The sequence below is a fragment of the Sesamum indicum genome, linkage group LG11 (genome assembly GCF_000512975.1).
Source record: "Sesamum indicum cultivar Zhongzhi No. 13 linkage group LG11, S_indicum_v1.0, whole genome shotgun sequence".
In the NCBI taxonomy this organism is placed as follows: Eukaryota; Viridiplantae; Streptophyta; class Magnoliopsida; order Lamiales; family Pedaliaceae; genus Sesamum; species Sesamum indicum.
Window position 1 is genome coordinate 8,502,304 of NC_026155.1, and position 19,164 is coordinate 8,521,467.

Here is a 19,164-nt window from a genome sequence, read left to right on the forward strand (position 1 = left end):
CTTTCTTGTAAGTTAAAAACTGATACAATTTACCTTTTTGTGAATTGGGCAAATTGCACTTTGTTTTATTTATTGGAGTTTTTTTCGCACTTTTCTATTAATGCAGGTAAATTTTATTTAACCCGAACAGAATCAGGTCACTGAACTAAAACACCAGTCCGCAGCCGAGTGGACAAGGCAAAATCCGAATAACTGTAGGTGCCGTTTTACGCTTCTGTTCGTCTTTGTAGACGGGTTTGCAACTGAACGTAATTCTGATTCTGTGTGTTCTTGATTGCGTCAAATTGTTTGTTTGCAATTAATTTAGAGCTTAGAAGCTTATGGTTAATGTTTTTTGGTTTGGAACGAAGTTTAGTTATTTTGCTGGCTATAATCTAAAGAATTCTTGAATTTTCTTGTGAAACCCTATATGCAATTTTTGTCCAAGTTCAGTGGAAGTTAGTTGCTCCAGTTTTATCAGGTACCCTTTTGAAAGAAAGATATTTGTGCTAGAGTTTTGATTGTATGTCTGCTCTATGGAGATTGATCTTAAATTGCCTTCGGGGAAGGACGGGAAGTTAAGCACAGGCGAGTTACATCATGATAATGATGATGATGATAATAATGATAATGAAGGGAATGTGGCTGATAATGTTATTGTGGGAGGTGGAGATGGAGTTAATGTGAATGTGTTTGACGGTAATAAGAGTGGGATAAGTGGTTACATGCCTCAAAATGGTATGGAATTCGAGACGAAGGAGGACGCCTATTCTTTCTATAGGGAGTACGCACGGTCAGTTGGATTTGGCATCACGATAAAAGCCAGTCGAAGATCAAAGAAATCTGGCAAGTTCATTGATATAAAAATTGCATGTTCTAGATTCGGGAGCAAGCGCCAGTCTAGCACGAGTATTAGTACAAGGTCGTGTCCCAAGACGGACTGCAAAGCAAGCATGCATATCAAGAAAAGGCCGGAGGGGAAGTGGTTTATATACAGTTTCGTGGAGGAGCATAATCATGAAATCAGTCCTGATGACTTCTATAATGCAGTAAGGGGAAGGAAGAATACAAATCCTAATGCTCTCTGCCAAAAGAAAGGCCTGCAGTTGGTGTTAGATGAGAAAGCTGTCCAGTTATTGCTTGATTATTTCATGCACATGCAAGCTGAGGCTCCAGGTTTCTACTATGTAACTGATTTTGACAAAGAAGGATGTATGAGAAATGTATTTTGGGTTGATCTCAAAGGTAGGCATGATTATGTACCTTTTAGTGATGTGGTCTTCTTTGATACTCATTACATAAGAAGCGAGTATAACATTCCTTTTGTACCTGTTATTGGGGTGAATCATCATTTTCAATTCATTTTGCTTGGATGTGCCGTGATTGGGGAAGAAACGCAGTCTACTCTTGTTTGGTTGATGCGCTCTTGGCTTAGAGCAGTTGGTGGCTGTAGTCCCAAAGTGGTTATAACCGACAATGACAAGTCACTAACAGAAGCCACACTTGAAGTTTTTCCTGATGCTTCCCATTATTTTTGCCCTTGGCATGTGTTTGGGGGGGTTATTCCAAATTTAAGTCATAAATTGAGTGGAGTTGAAGTTTTTTTGGCAAAACTTAAAAAATGCACTTACCGATCCATGACAGATGAAGAATTTGAAAAGAGGTGGCAGAAAATGGTCAGTAAATTTGATCTCGGAGATGATAAGTGGATTCAATCTTTGTATGAAGATCGTAGAAAATGGATGCCTACTTACATGAGGGATGTGTTCCTTGGTGGATTTTGTACAGTTGAGCGATCCCAAAGCGTGGCCTCTTTCTTTGACAAGTACTTGCAGAAGGAAACTACAGTTGAGGAGTTCATTGATCAATATAAACTATTTTTGCATGAAAGCTGTGAAGAAGAACGTAAAGCAGAGATTGAAGCTCAGCATGCTCAGCCGACATTGATTTCTCATTCACCTTTCGAGAAGCAAATGTCTAAGCTTTACACTTATACAATATATACCAAGTTTCAAGCTGAAGTTTCAGGAATAGTTGCTTGTACTGTTGGAAAGGAAGGTGAAGATGAGAGAACCATAACATTTAGGGTGGATGATCTTGAAATGAAGCAGAGCTTCACTGTATCATGGAATAAAGGAAAATCTGACGTATGTTGTTTATGCCATTTGTTTGAGTATAGCGGATTTCTGTGTAGACATGCTTTATCAGTTCTCCAACTATTAGGCATTTCCACTGTCCCATCTAAATATATTCTCAAGCGATGGACACGAAAAGCAAAAATCAGAGATACAACTTGTCTAGCATCAACAAATATAATCTTTAGGGTCCAGCGCCTCAATGATCTTTGTAAACTTGCTATTAGACTGGGTGAAGAAGGCTCTTTATCAGGGGAAGCTTACCAGGTTGCATCTCATGCTCTAGAAGAAGCTTTGGAGCGTTGTGCGGTCATGAACAATTCAATGAAGTGTGTCCTAGAGACTAACAAGACTGCTTCTCAAGTTCTTTCAAATGTTGGACAGAAAGAGGATAACAGCATCATGAAGGCATTAAAAACAAAGAAAGTTCCAAAGAAGCGAAAGGTCAGTGTTTGCTTTAATTTTCTATAGATGCTGCTGCAGCATCTGAAGTAAAACTTCAATGAGGCAGTCTCCTGTCATAATTATTAGTCATTTCCTATTGTAGGTGCAAGCTGAGGCTGAATCATTATCCATTAGAATTCAGGACAGCAGCCAGGATGTGGTTTGTTCCATTTGAAATTCTAATTTGTTTTAATATATAGAGGACATGCAGAACTATATTTTTATGTAACTCTATTCATAGGAGCAGTTGAACCAAAGATCACTCAGCCTTCATGACTCTTTCATTTCTCCACAGGACTTGCAAGGGATGGTATGTCAAATGTATACTTTCTCTGATTGGTTTAAGAAAAACTTACTTTTTGTGCCATGAACCACGTCGAATCTTATAATTTTTAGGAATTAGGCACCAGAATCCCTGTAATCAATGGCTATTATGGTGTACAGCAGGGCAGTCAAGCTCTGGTACTGTGCTCTCTGGCTTTTACTTTTAGGCATATTAGTTGAGAGGATTCTTGTACTTGTAATCAAAGTGATTCTTTTCAATGTTGTATGTCGGCAGGGGAATTTGAATTCTATCTCTTCTCTGCAAGATTACTACAGTGATCAACCACTTATGCAGGGTGTTCTGGTATAGTGATTCCTATCACTTTGAACTTTGTTATCTTCAAGCTTTTACCATAAAATGAACCATAGTATGTAATATCCTGGTTCTCATGTGCCATTTATGGAAGCTAAACTTTTTCAGGCAACTGTCTTTTCTTTTCCATTTTAGGGTAATATGAATGCAGTTTCAGCACGTGTGAACCATCATACCACCCAACAGAATCTGCAGGGACTGGTATATAGTCCACATAGATCCTTGCTTAAACCTACTGAATTATTATGTATGACCACTGTTTTCCCGGAACTGTAATTTGCAGTTGCAGGGTCAGTTTAGTTTCAGGGTATCGCCCTTGGAAGGCTGTTTTCAACTAAGGGATGGCTTGCGCAATGTAGTTTGTATATTGAAGACTTTCTAATGTTTACTGTTTTCATTTGCATTATAAGATTTCAAATTAGACTTTTGTCTTTTACTGCAGGAAACTTCAGTCAGTACGATGTCAAAACACTTACGTGATTAGCATCTTGCTATGTCTGGCTCCTCCAGTTCAGTAGAATGGTAATTTTGTATGTGATAATTTGCTTTCCTAACACTGAGTTCTTTAATCCTCTGCACTTGAAGTTTTTTAAATTTTCTGTTAACAAGGTACTGCTGCTTTTAATAAATAATTTTTCTTTGTATCCATGAACTCAGCCTCTTGATTTTTTTTTTTGTCGATGGTAGGAGGAAATTTTTAGTTGTGGAGATTACATGAACTGGAACTTGGAAACCTTTTTGTAGCTTTTGAAGAACCCAGTATTCACTGGAGTAGGAATTGCTGCATGAGTGATTACTATTGCTGCATTCTTTTAACGTTTAATTTAGGGTAGGGTTAATTACATTCTGACACCATTGAAATAGCATAATTACACTTTGCCCCCTCGAACTTTAGAAATTGCATCTGTATCCCTTTAATAATTTTCTGTTTACAAAAATCCAAACGAAGGTGGTGGAATTTCCATTTTGCTCTTGGTTTAAAAGAAATAGTCAATTAGTAAGTTCATTAAATGATCATTTTGCCTCTTATTGCTAATGATTATATTATAGGAGGCGGGAATTTGTTATTTTATATAGTTGGTGTTTTCACGGGTGCTTTTTTGTTTGACTATTTTGCTATAACGTTTGAAGGATTTTATCATGAAAATATGTATGTTATTTAGATGGATAGACAAAGTATACATTTCTTGGCTTTATTTCTTTCTTTATTGTCGTGTTTATCAAGTGTGCATATAATTAATTTGATGTAGGGATTAACTAACGCAATCAATGAAATAGTTCCTATTGTTGTGATTACTATAGTACCTTCATTGCTTGAAAACAATCATATAACTTGGCTGAGCATGATAATTACTACTATGATTAAGTTTATTGCTAAACTTGTTGGGCAGCACTAGAACAAACTTTCGCGTTTGTTGTTGTCCAAGGAATTATGACAGACAGTTTTTTCCCCATTTAACTGATGTTTCTTGTTAGAACGCCAAGGGGCATTTGGATCACCTTGATTATACGTAAATTATAACGGGATAATAGTGTTCCTTTTCCCAATTCCATTTAGGGCAATATCATCTACTCTGTTGCCTTCTGTCACAAGCACATTTCTCATTTGATGACTGTAAAGATCAAGTACTATCGAATTTTGGATTACACAATAGAGTTGTTACTTAAGAACTTGTTGTTTTAACTTAGCATCATCTGAAAATATTGCCTATAACATCAGTCCAATCCACCTTCAAAATAGTGATGCTCCACGATGAACTCATTGAATTTCTGGGCTGAAGAACTTTTGCTTATGCAGAAGAAGACGAGGTGGTAGATGATTAACTTTGTCGAGCAAGCACTTGTGAAATGCCTATTGGTTTCTTGTAAGACACCGCCCTCTCTGGTGAACTGGAACTGGGCGCTCACGTCTTGATGGGTTCTGCTTGGTATGCTTTGAAATGCAAGCTTACGCATTATTCACGATGGAGATGCATCCATTGTTTGCATTCTTTGTTGGTTTGGACAAAACCATGAAGAGGGCAGACTTGTCGGATCAAGAGAATGACATCGAGAAAGAAGTGGTCATACTCGAGCGTTCTCGTTACTTTCTATGATCATTGTTGTGAATATTATGTTAGCTTATAGTGAGACCTTGATGGGCATCGACTGAGATTGCCTCTGCTGCATCAAGATTCAAGTCTGGTAGTATTTCTTATGTATATGTTAAGTTGTAAGTACCATAGTCAAATGTAAACACAGAGTTATTGATTGTTTCTGAGCTCATACTCTGAACATTCATATTTAAACGTACATTTAAACGTGTTTTAAGACAAGCTCTTGGTACCGACACTTCGATTCTTGAATATGATGTTTTTTTTCCCTTACACCACCACTGATAAAGCAATGAGATTATACCTCGACATATGCAGTGGATTTTGAGCGGTGCAAGACATCGATTTTCTGCTAAAAAAGTTTCAATGCTCGCTTCTATTTCTATACCATCTCAGCAATTTTGTTCATCATTTCTCCTTCATAACAACACATGAAGTACAAGTTATAGCAAACACCTTTACTCTTATGGCACAGACACAGTGGTATGAAAATTTAAAAAAGTTAGAATACGATACAGTTACACATAATATAAATTTTATTTTTTTTATATATGTGTATATATTATCATAGAACTAAAATATATTATATGAAAAATACCGAAATATATAACACCATGAAGAAAATATTGAAATTCAACAATAAGATGAACCATAAGGTATCTTTTCTTATATGTAAGTTCTCAACCAAATTACATGGTTTCAAAATATGCATAATCATATCATTTTAAAAAGTAAATAACTATTCATCTTCAACTAAAATACACAATTAAAAAATTCAAATCCAAATTAATTAAATCAGTAGGACCATCTCGAAATTCTTCAATAACTTCATATCCACAAATAAAAGCGGAATGAAAGAGAGAAGCTGAAAACAATAGAAAAGAGAGAGAAAGAAAAGAGGAAGAAAGAAGACGTTTCAATTCATTTGAGAAGTGAAGTTTTGTTTTTTTCTATTTTATCTTGTCCATATTCTTTTTAAATTATAAAAAAATCCCAAAACTTTCAGACAGCATATCTCTTTTTTATTATATATTTTCGAACGCAACAATACATGCATCCAATTATATGAGATGATTCTCACTGTCCTTTTTTTGGTAAGTTAAATTATATAATTTTCTTAGTGTTCGTATATATATATATATAGACATGCTTGTAATATATATTAGTTCTTTTGGTAAGTTAATAAACCTTTCCCCTAATTATGATATGTTTCCGTTGCATTTCTTTTAGGATTAAAGGTAATTTTTGTTCCCTAATTTCAGGACATTCTCGTTTTAGTTCCTTAAGTTACTAGGGTTCCATTTTGATTCCGAAAAACTAAAAAAATCTCAATTTTGGTACAAATTTAATTGGAAAGTTGAGTCACTCGCCGGAAAAAGTCATATGCTAGGCATGTGACTTTTTAAATTGGGGCTTGCATTGTGATTGGCCATCCTAAAAGGCTTAAAGGCAATTTTCGTTTCTTAACTTCAAGCCATTCTCGTTTTAGTCCCCTAACTTCAGGCCATGTCTTCACCACATCTTTTTCAACCAATCACAATGCAAGCCCCAATTTAAAAAGTCACATGCCTGCAATATTTAGTCCCCTAACTTCAGGCCATGTCTTCACCACATCTTTTTCAACCAATCACAATGCAAGCCCCAATTTAAAAAGTCACATGCCTGCAATGTGACTTTTTTCGGCGAGTGACTCAACTTTCCGACCAAATTTGTACCAAAATTGAGAATTTTTTCAGTTGTAGGGACCAAAATGGAACCCTAGTAACTTAGGAGACTAAAACGAGAATGACTTGAAATTAGGGGACAAAAATTATCTTTAAGCCTTTCTTTTATAATAAACAAAGCCAGTTTGACATCACTATTGCATTAACTATAAAAAAGAAAATTTTGATTTTTCGCTATAATATAAATAAAAATAATCTAACTAAAAAATCATAATAAATTAAATTATTAACTACAGTTAAATAAAAATAAAAACTTAAATTTTTATCACAAGTAATCAATATTTGCCATTATTTTTACTATGACCAAGATATTTGTTATGATTTTAGTTAGTTATGCTAATATTTTGGCCTCACATGCAGAAATAATAACTGATGGTCGTTATGAAGCTGTAGTTAATTTATATTTGCTATGAATTTTTTCTTTTGACTATAATAATAGTAAAAATTATATTTATTCTAGTAGTAATTGATCATGGAAGAATTCATTTTTTTAAAAAAAGAAGGTTACAAATAATTATGATATTTAGATTCACCATTGATTATGCAATAGCATATTTAGCTGAATTAATAAAAAACAACCTCATTTTTACTATAAACAAAGAAAGTAAAAAGCTATGTAATACGCATAATGAGTAATCAAATACAAAATAGTTAAGAAAGAGCTCTCAGTGAGGTCACGAGTGTTTCTCTCTTTAGAAAGTTTTCTCTCTCGAGTGCCTCAACCTTTTTTTTTTCGGTAAAGGTAAATTGCATTAAAAAAAATCATAATGTACAGTCATATGGCTGATGTTGAGTGCCATGGAATTTTTCATAATCTATACAAGGCTATCGTGCTAATTGTATTCGGCAATTCTTCACTAAGTATACGCAATCTAATTTCGTCTAGAATAATATTGGCTAATGCCGACGGTTCACGATCCAATTGCTGAAATTTCCTCCTGTTGGGCTCCTGCCAAATGTGATATACTAGAGATGCTAAAAGATTTCGATAGGAGGCGTTAACCACGTGCTTTCCCCGCCACTTTCGCGCAACAACCATCCCATCAATCATCCATCCTCTGTTTGTCCATGAAAATCGGACCTTCCTGTATAAGATTCGAATACACTGCTTTGAATAATGGCAAGAAAATAGCAAGTGTTGGTGAGTCTCCAATGTATCCAACGAACAGAGAACACAATCACTATTAAGTTGCTGTAACCACGTACGATCCATGGTAGAGAGTCGTTTCTGTAGAGCTGGCCATAAGATAAACGAATTCCGTGGAATTTTGAATGGGCCCATAAGTAGTGAATACCAATCTACCTTTGGGCCTGAAGAACGAAAAATGTCATACACTCTCCTATTGGTGTAGGGGCCTCCTCTCAGAGTGATCGAGTCGTTAGTGCCCTGTATAGGAGGCAAATTATGAATGATGTTCAACATAATAACGTCCCCCCGTGTGTGTGTAGAAGTAAGAAATTGTGGCCAATGCCATATGCCATTGTGTATAACCTCTCTCAGGAGCATGTCCGCCCGTGTGTGGGTGTGATAGGGGCCGTGTGGAAATATAGTCAATAAGATCCCATAGGATACCAAGGATCCTGCCAAATATATACTAATTCCCCATTATCGATCTTATAATGGATATGGGGCTGTAGGGTTTGTCGGAGTCCAAGTAATTTGCGCCAACCCCATGACCCAGAATTGGCCTCAACTATCCAACTAGATTTGCCTTGAAGTCTCATAGTGCAAATCCATGTTACCCATATAGAACTGGGAGATTTACTAACAATCCGCCAGATATGTCTACTCATAAGCGTTGGATTGAGGGCTCCTACATCCATGATTCCCTGTCCACCTTCTTCTAATGGGCGACACACTTGATTCCAAGAAACTTTTGGGTACCCTAAGCTTGATTCACCTTTCCACAGGAACTGGCGGAACCGTTTCTCTATCTCCTTAATAACTCCTTTTGGCAAAATAAATGCCATAGCCCAATAAATTTGCAGTGACATGAGAACTGATTTAATGAGTTGAATTCTAGCTGCGAATGATAGTCGGATCGAAGCCCATCCCTGCAATCTCTTATCAATCTTAATAAGCAAAGGATGGGCAATCATGGATGGAGAGCTGCGAGGCAATAAGTGGAAGTCCAAGGTATTGACTGGCAATGGTCCCTCCTGAAAACCGAGGATGCTAATAATTGTATTTTTAAACGGTTGAGCGGCTTTAGAGAATAAAGCTTGGCTTTTAGCAGCATTAGTATGAATACCAGATAAGGAAGAAAAATCATCCAATCCCTCTTTAAATATCCGTATAGATGTCTCATCTGCTTGACAAAATAGTAACAAATCATCCGCAAAAGATAGTTGAAAGAGCCTTGTTTCTTCACATCGCCAATGATAAAGAAATCTGCCATGGACATCAATTTTCTGTTGGATCATGAGGCCAAGAGTTTCCATAACCAGTACAAACAAATAAAGAGACATGGGGTCCCCTTGCCTTAGCCCTCGAGCCCCCGCAAAGAATCCATGGATGCCTCTGTTTAAAGCAATAGTAAATGTTGTGGTTGTAACGCACTCACGTATCCATCCAATAAAAAGGTCTGGGAAATTGTAAAGTCGAAGAACCGCCAACAGAAAATCCTATTCCACCGTATCATAAGCTTTACGCAAATCAACCTTCAACGCACATCGCGGGGGCTTCCATTGTTGGTTGTAGCCCGAAAACCTTGTTTTGCTCTCTTACGGATCTCCTTCAAATTTCTGCAAATTCTGGACCGATTAATCGCATCTCCTTTCGTTGCTCATCGATTCTACCGAACGATTTTGAGTTTTGAAGACGTCTTGCCGGAGAAACTATTTCTGCTGCAGGTTTTTTGCTTGTTGCTCTGGCGCAAGTTTCCTGCAAATTGTAGCCTTTTGCTACTACCGCTGTACACCTTCCACCACTTTCTCCAGCCACAATCATTCCTGGTGGACGGAGGGTTTAAACTCTGAATTTCAGGTGGTCAGAGAATTTTAATTTTGAATTTTGAATTTTTGAATTTCAGCTTCAATAGCTGCCCTGCTACTGCATTTTCAATATTCTGCTACCGCTGCGCACCTCCCACCATCTTCTCAGGCCTTTATCCGGTGGTCGGAGGGTTTGAATTTTAAATTTCTGGTGGCCGGAGGGTTTGAATTTCGAATTTTGAGTGCTGCATAACTGCCCTGCTACTGCCATTATTCTGCAGCCGTTTAACACTAACTGCCTGCTATTGCCAAAATCAATAAGTTAAGGAAACCTGTTGCGGTTGCTGCTGCCGACCTGCACTCCGACTAGCCGTCGGCAAAAGCTGCAGCTGTCAAAACAGGTGTAACATCCCGACAGCCGGCCGAACAACAACCTGACACCAACACCACTTCCACATATGGTGCAGCAGTTTCACATCCACTGCCTGCTATGGCCAAAATCAAGAAGCTAAGGAAACCTGCAGCGGATGTCGCTGCTGGCCAGCACTCTGACCAGCCGTCGGCAGGAGCTAAAGCCGTCAAATCAACTGCAACTGACCGTTAGCCGGCCGACCGGCAAGCCGACGCCAACACCAACTCCGGTAAGGTTAATCCTTCGGGTTTTAGTATTTTTATCTCAGATCTGGAGGTTTCCCCCTCCTTTATCACTAAGAACGATGCCCCGAATGCAACTGCTTTCCGGCCGGATGATAAACAACCGACAAAAGATACTACCGCTGTAAATGCCGGCAAAAAAACTGTCTCATTTGCAAGATTATTCAGCAGCAATTATAAGCTCACTGACGATAACAAATTCTCCAAGTTTGCGGTTGATGATGGTCCCCTCACCTTGGGGCCTAATGATTTGCTTGATGTCTGATCGAAACTGGGTTTCTGCCTTGTCGGCTACATTGCCGGGCAAGTTCCCAGGACTAAAGGCGATCCGTGCACTGTCCCAATCTTGGGGATCCAGTTTCCAACAGCACGGAGCGTTGGTTAATCTTCCATTTTGCCCGTGAGGAGGATAGGCAGCGGATATTATTTGGTGGACCCTACTTCATTTATGGACGTCCCCTACTTCTTAAGCACATGCCGGATTGCTTCGAATTTAAAGAGGACGATATCAGCCTAACACCGATTTGGGCCACCCTCCCATCACTCCCCCTTGAGTGCTGGCACCCTAATGAGCTCGTGAAGATTGGTTCTAGGATTGGCAGTCCTATTGCCATGGATTCCATTACGATGAAAATGGAAAGGGTATCGTATGCCAGAATACTGGTAGAGGTTGATGCTTCCAAAAAGCTCGTCAACCAAGTGGAGTTTGTTATGCCACACGGCATAACTCGAAAACAACCGGTCGTATAAGAGTTCACCCCCAAGTTTTGCAGTGACTGCCACAGATTCGTGCAGGAGATATGCCAAGGCGCACATCTACCGGCCGTGGCTACTGCACCTGCCCCGGCTACTGCACCTGCCAAGTAGGCAGAAGTAAAGAAACCACAGACCACTGAGTGGACTATCGTCCAAAGGAGGAACAAGGGCAAAGCTGTAGATACAACAGCCAAACCGGCAGTGGAGGGACACCAACGGCCAGCGAGGTGGATAAGGGACGAGTGAGCACGAAAGTACCGCATTCGCTCAAACTTCAAGATAGGGAGGTTCCCTTACCGACGGACTCAGATAGCTCATCAATTCATTCCCCGAAGATCACTCAACACGCAATGTCGGGGATCCAGACCAATGAGACTGCAATGACATTCAGTAAACCGACGAAGTAGGCAAGAGGGGAGTCTCCCCCTCGATTCCCATGAAGATCGGTTTCTGGAACGTGAGGAACTTCAATCGGCCTCTCAAACACAATGGGGTAGCCCACCTCATCAAGCATAACCAGCTTTGCCTCTTGGGCATTTGGAGACAAAGCTTGCAGCATAAAAAATTCCGACATTTCTTAGCCGATCATTTCCGGGATGGTGACAAGCCAACAACTTTGACACCATTGCCGGTGGACGCATCCTTGTGGTTTGGAACCCGGCAGTTGTCGACCTTCAACCGGAGGATATCTCGCCGTAAGTGATCCGCTGTCGTGCCACGAATAAGTCTTCTCAACTCTCCTTCTATATCTCGTTTACTTATGGCCTATACTCTGTTGTCAATAGAAGGAGTATGTGGGAGAAGCTTACAGAATTGGGATAGACGATAAGCATGCCATGACTCATTATGGGCGATTTCAACTGTGTGAAATCTCCTGAGGAGAAGCAGCTTGCAATAGCCCCAACTTGGTATGAACTCAAGGATTTCATGGACTGTTGTGCAGTACTTAGACTGCTTGACGTCCCCACAACGGGTTGCTATTACACATGGTATTCCAACAACGAAAGCAACCCTGTGTGGTGCAAACTTGACCGGGTCTTTTACAACAACGAATGGCTCGAGGTCGGTTTACATTGCGGCGCCCAGTTCAACCCACCGGGATGCCTATCAGACCACTCCCCGGGTATTGTCACTATTTTTTATCATACACCCACTGAGCCAAAACCATTTCGCTTTTTCAATATGTGGGCAGACCATCCGGACTTCCTGACTACTATTGAACAACGATGGAACTTGAATATGGAGGGAGGGAATGCCATAATTTAGCCTTTGCAAGAGACTGAAATCACTCAAAGGTGCACCGAAAGCTTTCAACACACAACACTACAGCCACATCTCCACCAGGGCCAAAGAGGCTGACCTTGCAATGCAAGATGCTCAAAACCAGCTTGAAAGCAATCCGAGAGATGTAATGTTTCGGGAGTCTTTGGGAGGTCTTAGGAGGAAGGCCGTTTTCCTTGCCGAGGCCGAACGACATTTCTTCTACCAGAAAGCCAAAATTCATTACCTCAAAGAGGGGGACTGAAACACCAAATTTTTTCACGATATGGTGAAACAGAATGCTGTTAGAAACTCCATCACGGTAGTCACTAGAGCTGACGGGACTATTATTAGTGCTGACGATGAGATTACCCAAGAGTTCGTTGATTACTACACATCACTTTTGGGCACCGAGGCTCACACCATCCCAATCGATGACGGTGTGTTCGATTGGGGCCCCAAACTCTCCTCGGAGCTTACTGAAGAACTTTGTAGGGAAGTCACAGCACTGGAGGTCAAGGAAGCCATCTTCAATATTAATGACAACAAGGCACCCGGCCCCGATGGATGTTCCTCATGCTTTTTCAAGAAAGCACGGAACGTGGTGGGTGATCAAGTATGCAAGGCCGTTTTGGATTTCTTTAGGAGTGGACGGATGCTACGGCAACTCAACCACACCATCATTGCTCTCGTGCCCAAATCAGAGCATTCCACCTCTGTTACCGACTACCGACCGATTTCGTACTACAACGTCATCTACAAGGCCATCACGAAAATTATCCCGGACCGACTCGCCCTCGCATTGTAGCACTTAATAGACCGCTGCCAAGTTGTGTTTGTTGGCGGCCGTAATATCACAAACAACATTTTCCTGGCCCAAGAAATGGTACGGCAATAGTCGAGGAAGCGGATTCACCTCGATGTACTATCAACATCGACCTTCGCAAGGCATTTGATTCGGTCTCATGGACATTTCTCTCCCAAGTACTCCACGGGTATGGTTTCCCCCAACGATTTATATCTTGGATTATGGAATGCGTTGGTACTTCATCCTTTTCAGTGTCTTTGAATGGTTCCCTCCACGGGTTTTTTCCGGGGAAGAAAGGCCTAAGGCAAGGAGACTCGATGTCGCCGGCCCTCTTCCTTCTTAGCAGAGAATACTTCTCCAGATTGGTCAAGAGGAAGACTTCCAGCTCAGACTTCAACTATCACCCGAAATGTGAAAAGTTGAAAATCACGCACCTCCTATTTGCCGACGACCTGATGTTTTTCTCTCGAGGAGACCTTCCATCTATCCACGTCTTGATGGAATGCCTGCAAGAGTTTAGGGACGCATCTGCCCTTTCCGTCGATACCTCCAAATCATGCATTTTTACAGCGGGCATCCGGAATGAGGAGCTTGACGAGATTGCGAGAGGCGAGATGCCAATCCGATACCTTGGCATTCCACTAGCGGCACAAAGGCTTTCAGTAAACAACTACTCACCGCTTGTAGATCAAATTGCCAACTACATTTCGAAGTGGAAATCCAAAAGTTTATCTTATGTAGGCTGATTGGAACTTATCCGTTCGGTTATTCAGGGCGTAGAGTGCTTTTGGCTCCAAGTTTTCCCTCTTCCACCGGCAGTCATTGAGAAGGTTCACCGACTTTGTAGGAATTTTCTATGGAACTCAAGGAGGGCACCAGTCGCTTGGGAGGAAATATGCCATCCCAAGGAGGAAGACGGTCTCGGTATTAGGCACATTCAATCTTGGAACGTTGCGCTCCTTGCACGCATCCTATGGAACATCCACCGCAAGGCAGACACGTTGTGGGTGCAGTGGGTCAACGGTGTCTACCTTAGATGTGCCTCGATTTGGGACTAGCAATCGAAGAAGGGGGATTCTCCACTCCTTAAACGGCTTGCTGATATCCGCAATAGGGTAGTCACTGCTTTTGGGTCACCGGCGGCAGCAATTGAACATATGACGGGATGGACTACCACTAAGGGCCTCCAAACGTCGAAAGCATATGAGTACTTCAGGCCAAAACTTACAAGACAGCATTGGAAATCATCTATCTGGAAGGCTTTCATTGCACCGAAGTACTCGTTTATTATGTGGCTTGGCTTGCGCGGCAGATTAGCTACAAGGGACATACTTAGATTCCTCCATGAGGAGGATTTGTGCTCACTTTGCATCAACATCAAGGAATCGGCCAAACACCTTTTCTTTGAGTGTCCGTTCAGCAACTATGTTTGGTCCCATATCCGACAATGGCTTACGATTAACCGATGTATGTCCACCCTGCACAGCGCGGTGAAATAGCTAAAGAAGGAGAAAACCGGCTCCTCCGTTCATAACAAAGCGCGACACCTAGCTTTGGCATGCACGGTTCACACCCTTTGGAGACATCGCAATGAAGTCATCTTTGAAGGCGCTAAACCCAATCCGGAGGGGCTTATTATCTCAGTCAAGATCATAGTGTATAGGCTCCTCTTGACACTTTTCCCACACGATTTAATTGCTTTTTAAACTTTAGTGAGGGTCCTTTTGTATCTCTCCGGGTATGCCCGAAATACTCTGTAAATATTATTGGATGAATGATTACTTACATTTCACCAAAAAAAAAAAAATACAAAATACAAGTTGGAGTGGGATGACATTTTGATAGAATTTAATGTAAAAAATTATTATTAAGAAAAGGGCCAAGCAATACAAAAAGATACATTTGCACTCGAATTACATATCGAACACTAAAAAGGTCGATTAGTTTATGGAACAATATGATTAATTTGTCTTAATTAGAGGTCTTTTTTCTCGAGAGATTTTATGCGTAAGATATAAATCCAAGGATCAGTTAATCAATCAAATTCTTGGCAAAACAAAGTCAAATTAACTTCTTACATATATATATATATATATATATTCACGTATATATGCGTATTCTTGTATGCCTGACCTCATGCAGTCTTGGGTTGAACAATACGTTCCTCCAATGTTGTGAAGATATATATATATATATATATATACATTGGACTTGGAAATTAATGGATTGGGTTCTAGAAATTTTGAAAATTTCAAAGTTTTTTCTGATCAAAATTAGTCATATATGTTAGAATCATGTGTGTGACTGTGTGTGTATTTCAGGATGAATACCTAACTATTACTGGTTTATATATACAATTCTTGAAGTATTTGTCAATTGTCTCTATAATCCTCGTCTGATTTATCTATGTAAGAGAGAGAGAAAGGAGAGAGAGTTATTGGGTTCTTTAGTAAGATCCAAGTTGGAAAAATATCAAGCACAAAACAAAGGTTCATCCAATCATCTACACTTGGTGCGCAGACAATTTCATAAATATATCCATCTCTCTCTCTCTCTCTCTCACACACACACACAACACATAGTACTGCATGTAGGTGTGTAATCAAGGTGTGTCGGTACAAGAAGTTAGTTTTTGGGAAGTTTGAGAAAGTAATTAGCGAGTTGTGTTGAAGAAAATGGGTCGGAAGTGCTCTCATTGTGGGAACATAGGCCACAATTCAAGAACTTGCAACTTCCTCAGCAGAGGGCCTAACGCTGCTGGAGGAGCAGTGATGAGACTATTCGGTGTGCAACTTGACATCTCCTCATCCCCTTCAATTCCCATGAAGAAAAGTTTCAGCCTGGACTGCTTATCCTCCGCCCCACCCCTGTTGTCTTCGTCTCCATCCTCATCCTTGTCGTCTTCGTGTGTTCCCATCCACGAACATCCCGATAAGGCATCCATCGGTTATCTGTCCGACGGTCCTTTGGGCCCGCGACCTTCCGAGAGAAAGAAAGGTATGCCCATTATGGAACCATATATATGTAATCTTGTTTTTCAGGTCGAATTATTGCTTCTATTTATGAAAACCGGTATTCGGTTCTTGCAATCTCGAAATCGTACTTTAATTGTCGTATGTCCAAAATACCAAGTGGGATTAGTCCCCGCGTGTATGTGTTTCATTGATCACTCTTTTAGAGTACATATATATCATTCTTGTAACGTGACTAGTTTGATACTTTTATGATTCTTAAGGAGTTCCATGGACGGAAGAGGAGCACCGGACGTTCCTAATTGGGCTCGAGAAGCTAGGGAAAGGGGATTGGAGAGGCATTTCAAGAAACTTCGTGACGACCAGGACTCCAACTCAAGTTGCTAGCCATGCACAGAAGTATTTCCTCCGACAAGCCTGCGTTCACAAGAAGAAACGCCGTTCCAGCCTCTTCGACATGGTAAAAACGATCAAATTTAGCCCTAACATTCCGCCATTTTTAACGTTTTCTCGTCTTTTTACCTTAAATTTTCTTGGCTATACCTAACATGTAAACAGGTTGGTGGCTCTGATCATCACAATGCTGGTTCAGAAACAGTTTCGACAGACCCGAAAGGAGATGTTCGTATAGATCTGAATTCATTCGAGGATATTGAGGAGGACAGGAAATCGAACGGCCAAGAATGGGGTGAACACTTCATTTGGCCTAATCCCAACTCTCCAAATGCAGCACCTGAATTGGAACTAACACTTTCATCATCAGCAGCTCCTCCGACAACAATGGGGAAACATGAATCCTCTTCATCTACTTCCCTTCTAATGGGGCCTATTAGTGTCACCTGACCGTATGACCGTCATGAATTTCAATCATCAACTGCTCTTCAATCTTGACGTGATATTACTGTAATAAATCTGTTAGGTTTGTACAACAACGTACTAATGTAGTATTCTGCTGTCATTTTTACATGTATTGATCGATATTGGTAACTTGATTTGCTAATCTTTGAGTTATAAATCAAATGTATTAATTAATTAGATTCGGACATGTCATGTAAAAGACTGACTAGAGACAACATATATATACATTTGAAACTTTAATTATTGCCTTTAATTTTTCTTTATCGAAGGTAAATTTTGGTCTGAGTGAAGCTATTTAACTGCCTAAAATTCTTTTCAAAGTCAATCTTTGATCAATTTTGATATTGTAATACGTATTTTGATAGAAAGGGCGATGTAAATTTCACGTCAGAATGAATTAACTGTATTTGACGAGTAATTTCTATAATAATAATAATAATGATATGGTCAAAGGTTGTCGGAAATGGAAAATGAGAGGTAATTAAGTTGGTCGATAGATGACTTTTTGGGCATTCAGAAATTACTTAAAAATTGGGTCAAGTTTCAGACTCCAAGATGAATGAATGCCAACTTGGCATAACTTCCAAAATTTAGATAATAAATGAACTCGATTTGTGAGGAAGAAGTATGGGTTTTTTGTTGTAATTAATTATGATAAAAAAAATTAAAAATCATAAACAATACTAATTGATTACTAAATTTTTGTGCAATTAATGTCAAAAGATGGCTTAAAAATCATAGTAAATTAATATTATTTACCATAGTCTCATAAAATTAACGTGAAAACTTAAGTTTTTATCATTGTTAATCAACATCCGTTATGATTTTATTTATATCAAAAGTATTTGTCATAATTTTTAGCTCACTTGCATAAACAACGGTATTAGTCGTTGCGGAGCTATAGTTAATTAGTATTTTCAAAATTTTTAACTTTTAATCATGGTAATTTATCATAATTTTTTTTCTTTGAAGTAAGAGCGATGAAATAAATTGAATTTAATCAAAACCTACTATGCAGTAAAATCACCTACTATGCTAGTGGTTAAGATTAAACGTTGCAGCATACACGACGTGAGTTTGAATCCTTGGTAAGTGATTTGGAGGGGTTGGATATATATTCTAATTTTGTATTGATTCTCACATGGTTAGACTTTGATTCTTGACAATATAGATCGGCTCTTTATATAGGGACAATGGCCAGCACATAAAAGAGCTGGTGCAACCTTTTTTAACGTGTTACTCAGGTGCTACCTCGACTTTCCCATTTCTATAACTCCAAAAAAAAAAAAAAATAATAATAATAATAATAATAATAATAATAATAATAATAGTTAATCAATGAATCATACATAATGCTAAATTCTGCACTTGAATTCTTGATTTGATCACCTTTTTTGACTTCTAATTCTATGGATTCACAAATCTTCCAAATTAGGGCTAACTTTCTATATTCCCATTTGATGATCCTAGAAATTGCACAAATTGAAAGGTCTTATCAATCAAGAAACTGGAATTCAAAGGCTAGAAATATAACTGAGCTGGGAAATTTCATACCACCTATTTTGGGCACAGCCAAAGTGCATATGTCAATGGTTGACTTTGTATTAAAATAAATAATGAAATTATCATATATATATATATGTAATTTCAAAAATTGCTAAATAAAAAAATTACACTATTAATTAAGTGGAAGGAGTTTAGAAAAATTAATTAGGTATGCATGTACAAATTATTCTTCTTTTGTTAAATATATCCCATAGGCCAATAAATGTAACTTCAGTTAGAAAAGTGGAAGTAAAAATATATATGTATAAGAATAAGTTTGGTGTTTGGTTTGAAAGAATTGGTAGATGAGAAGTAAAACTGGATGTATATGAAATTCCTCCGGAATTCAATTTCGCTTTTATCCA

General features: G+C 39.2%; 4 protein-coding genes across 12 annotated transcripts; all 4 read left to right on the forward strand.

The window, feature by feature from the left end:
* Positions 84–5,420, forward strand: LOC105173605 (protein FAR1-RELATED SEQUENCE 2). Of its 9 annotated transcripts, none has more exons than XM_011095408.2 (10): positions 84–194; positions 461–2,558; positions 2,662–2,718; positions 2,800–2,868; positions 2,955–3,020; positions 3,118–3,186; positions 3,331–3,396; positions 3,479–3,553; positions 3,638–3,717; positions 4,994–5,420. In XM_011095408.2, exons 2-9 carry the CDS (start codon positions 516–518, stop codon positions 3,677–3,679), a joined length of 2,487 nt encoding a protein of 828 aa, XP_011093710.1. In that variant the 5' UTR covers positions 84–194; positions 461–515; the 3' UTR covers positions 3,680–3,717; positions 4,994–5,420. The 9 variants fall into 9 exon arrangements, with proteins under 9 accessions (XP_011093710.1, XP_020553555.1, XP_020553551.1 ...); XM_020697892.1 differs by having other exon boundaries at positions 92–248; XM_020697893.1 differs by having other exon boundaries at positions 92–2,558; positions 3,638–3,725.
* LOC110012928 lies at positions 12,203–12,881 on the forward strand. The gene is made up of 2 exons (XM_020698061.1): positions 12,203–12,479; positions 12,652–12,881. Exons 1-2 carry the CDS (start codon positions 12,203–12,205, stop codon positions 12,879–12,881), a joined length of 507 nt encoding a protein of 168 aa, XP_020553720.1.
* LOC105173820 lies at positions 12,903–13,424 on the forward strand. Its single transcript, XM_011095700.1, has one exon. It carries the CDS (start codon positions 12,903–12,905, stop codon positions 13,422–13,424), a length of 522 nt encoding a protein of 173 aa, XP_011094002.1.
* Positions 15,811–17,457, forward strand: LOC105173606 (transcription factor KUA1-like). The gene is made up of 3 exons (XM_011095413.2): positions 15,811–16,421; positions 16,660–16,856; positions 16,955–17,457. The coding sequence occupies exons 1-3, from the start codon at positions 16,100–16,102 to the stop codon at positions 17,237–17,239; spliced, it is 804 nt and encodes a 267-aa protein (XP_011093715.1). The 5' UTR covers positions 15,811–16,099; the 3' UTR covers positions 17,240–17,457.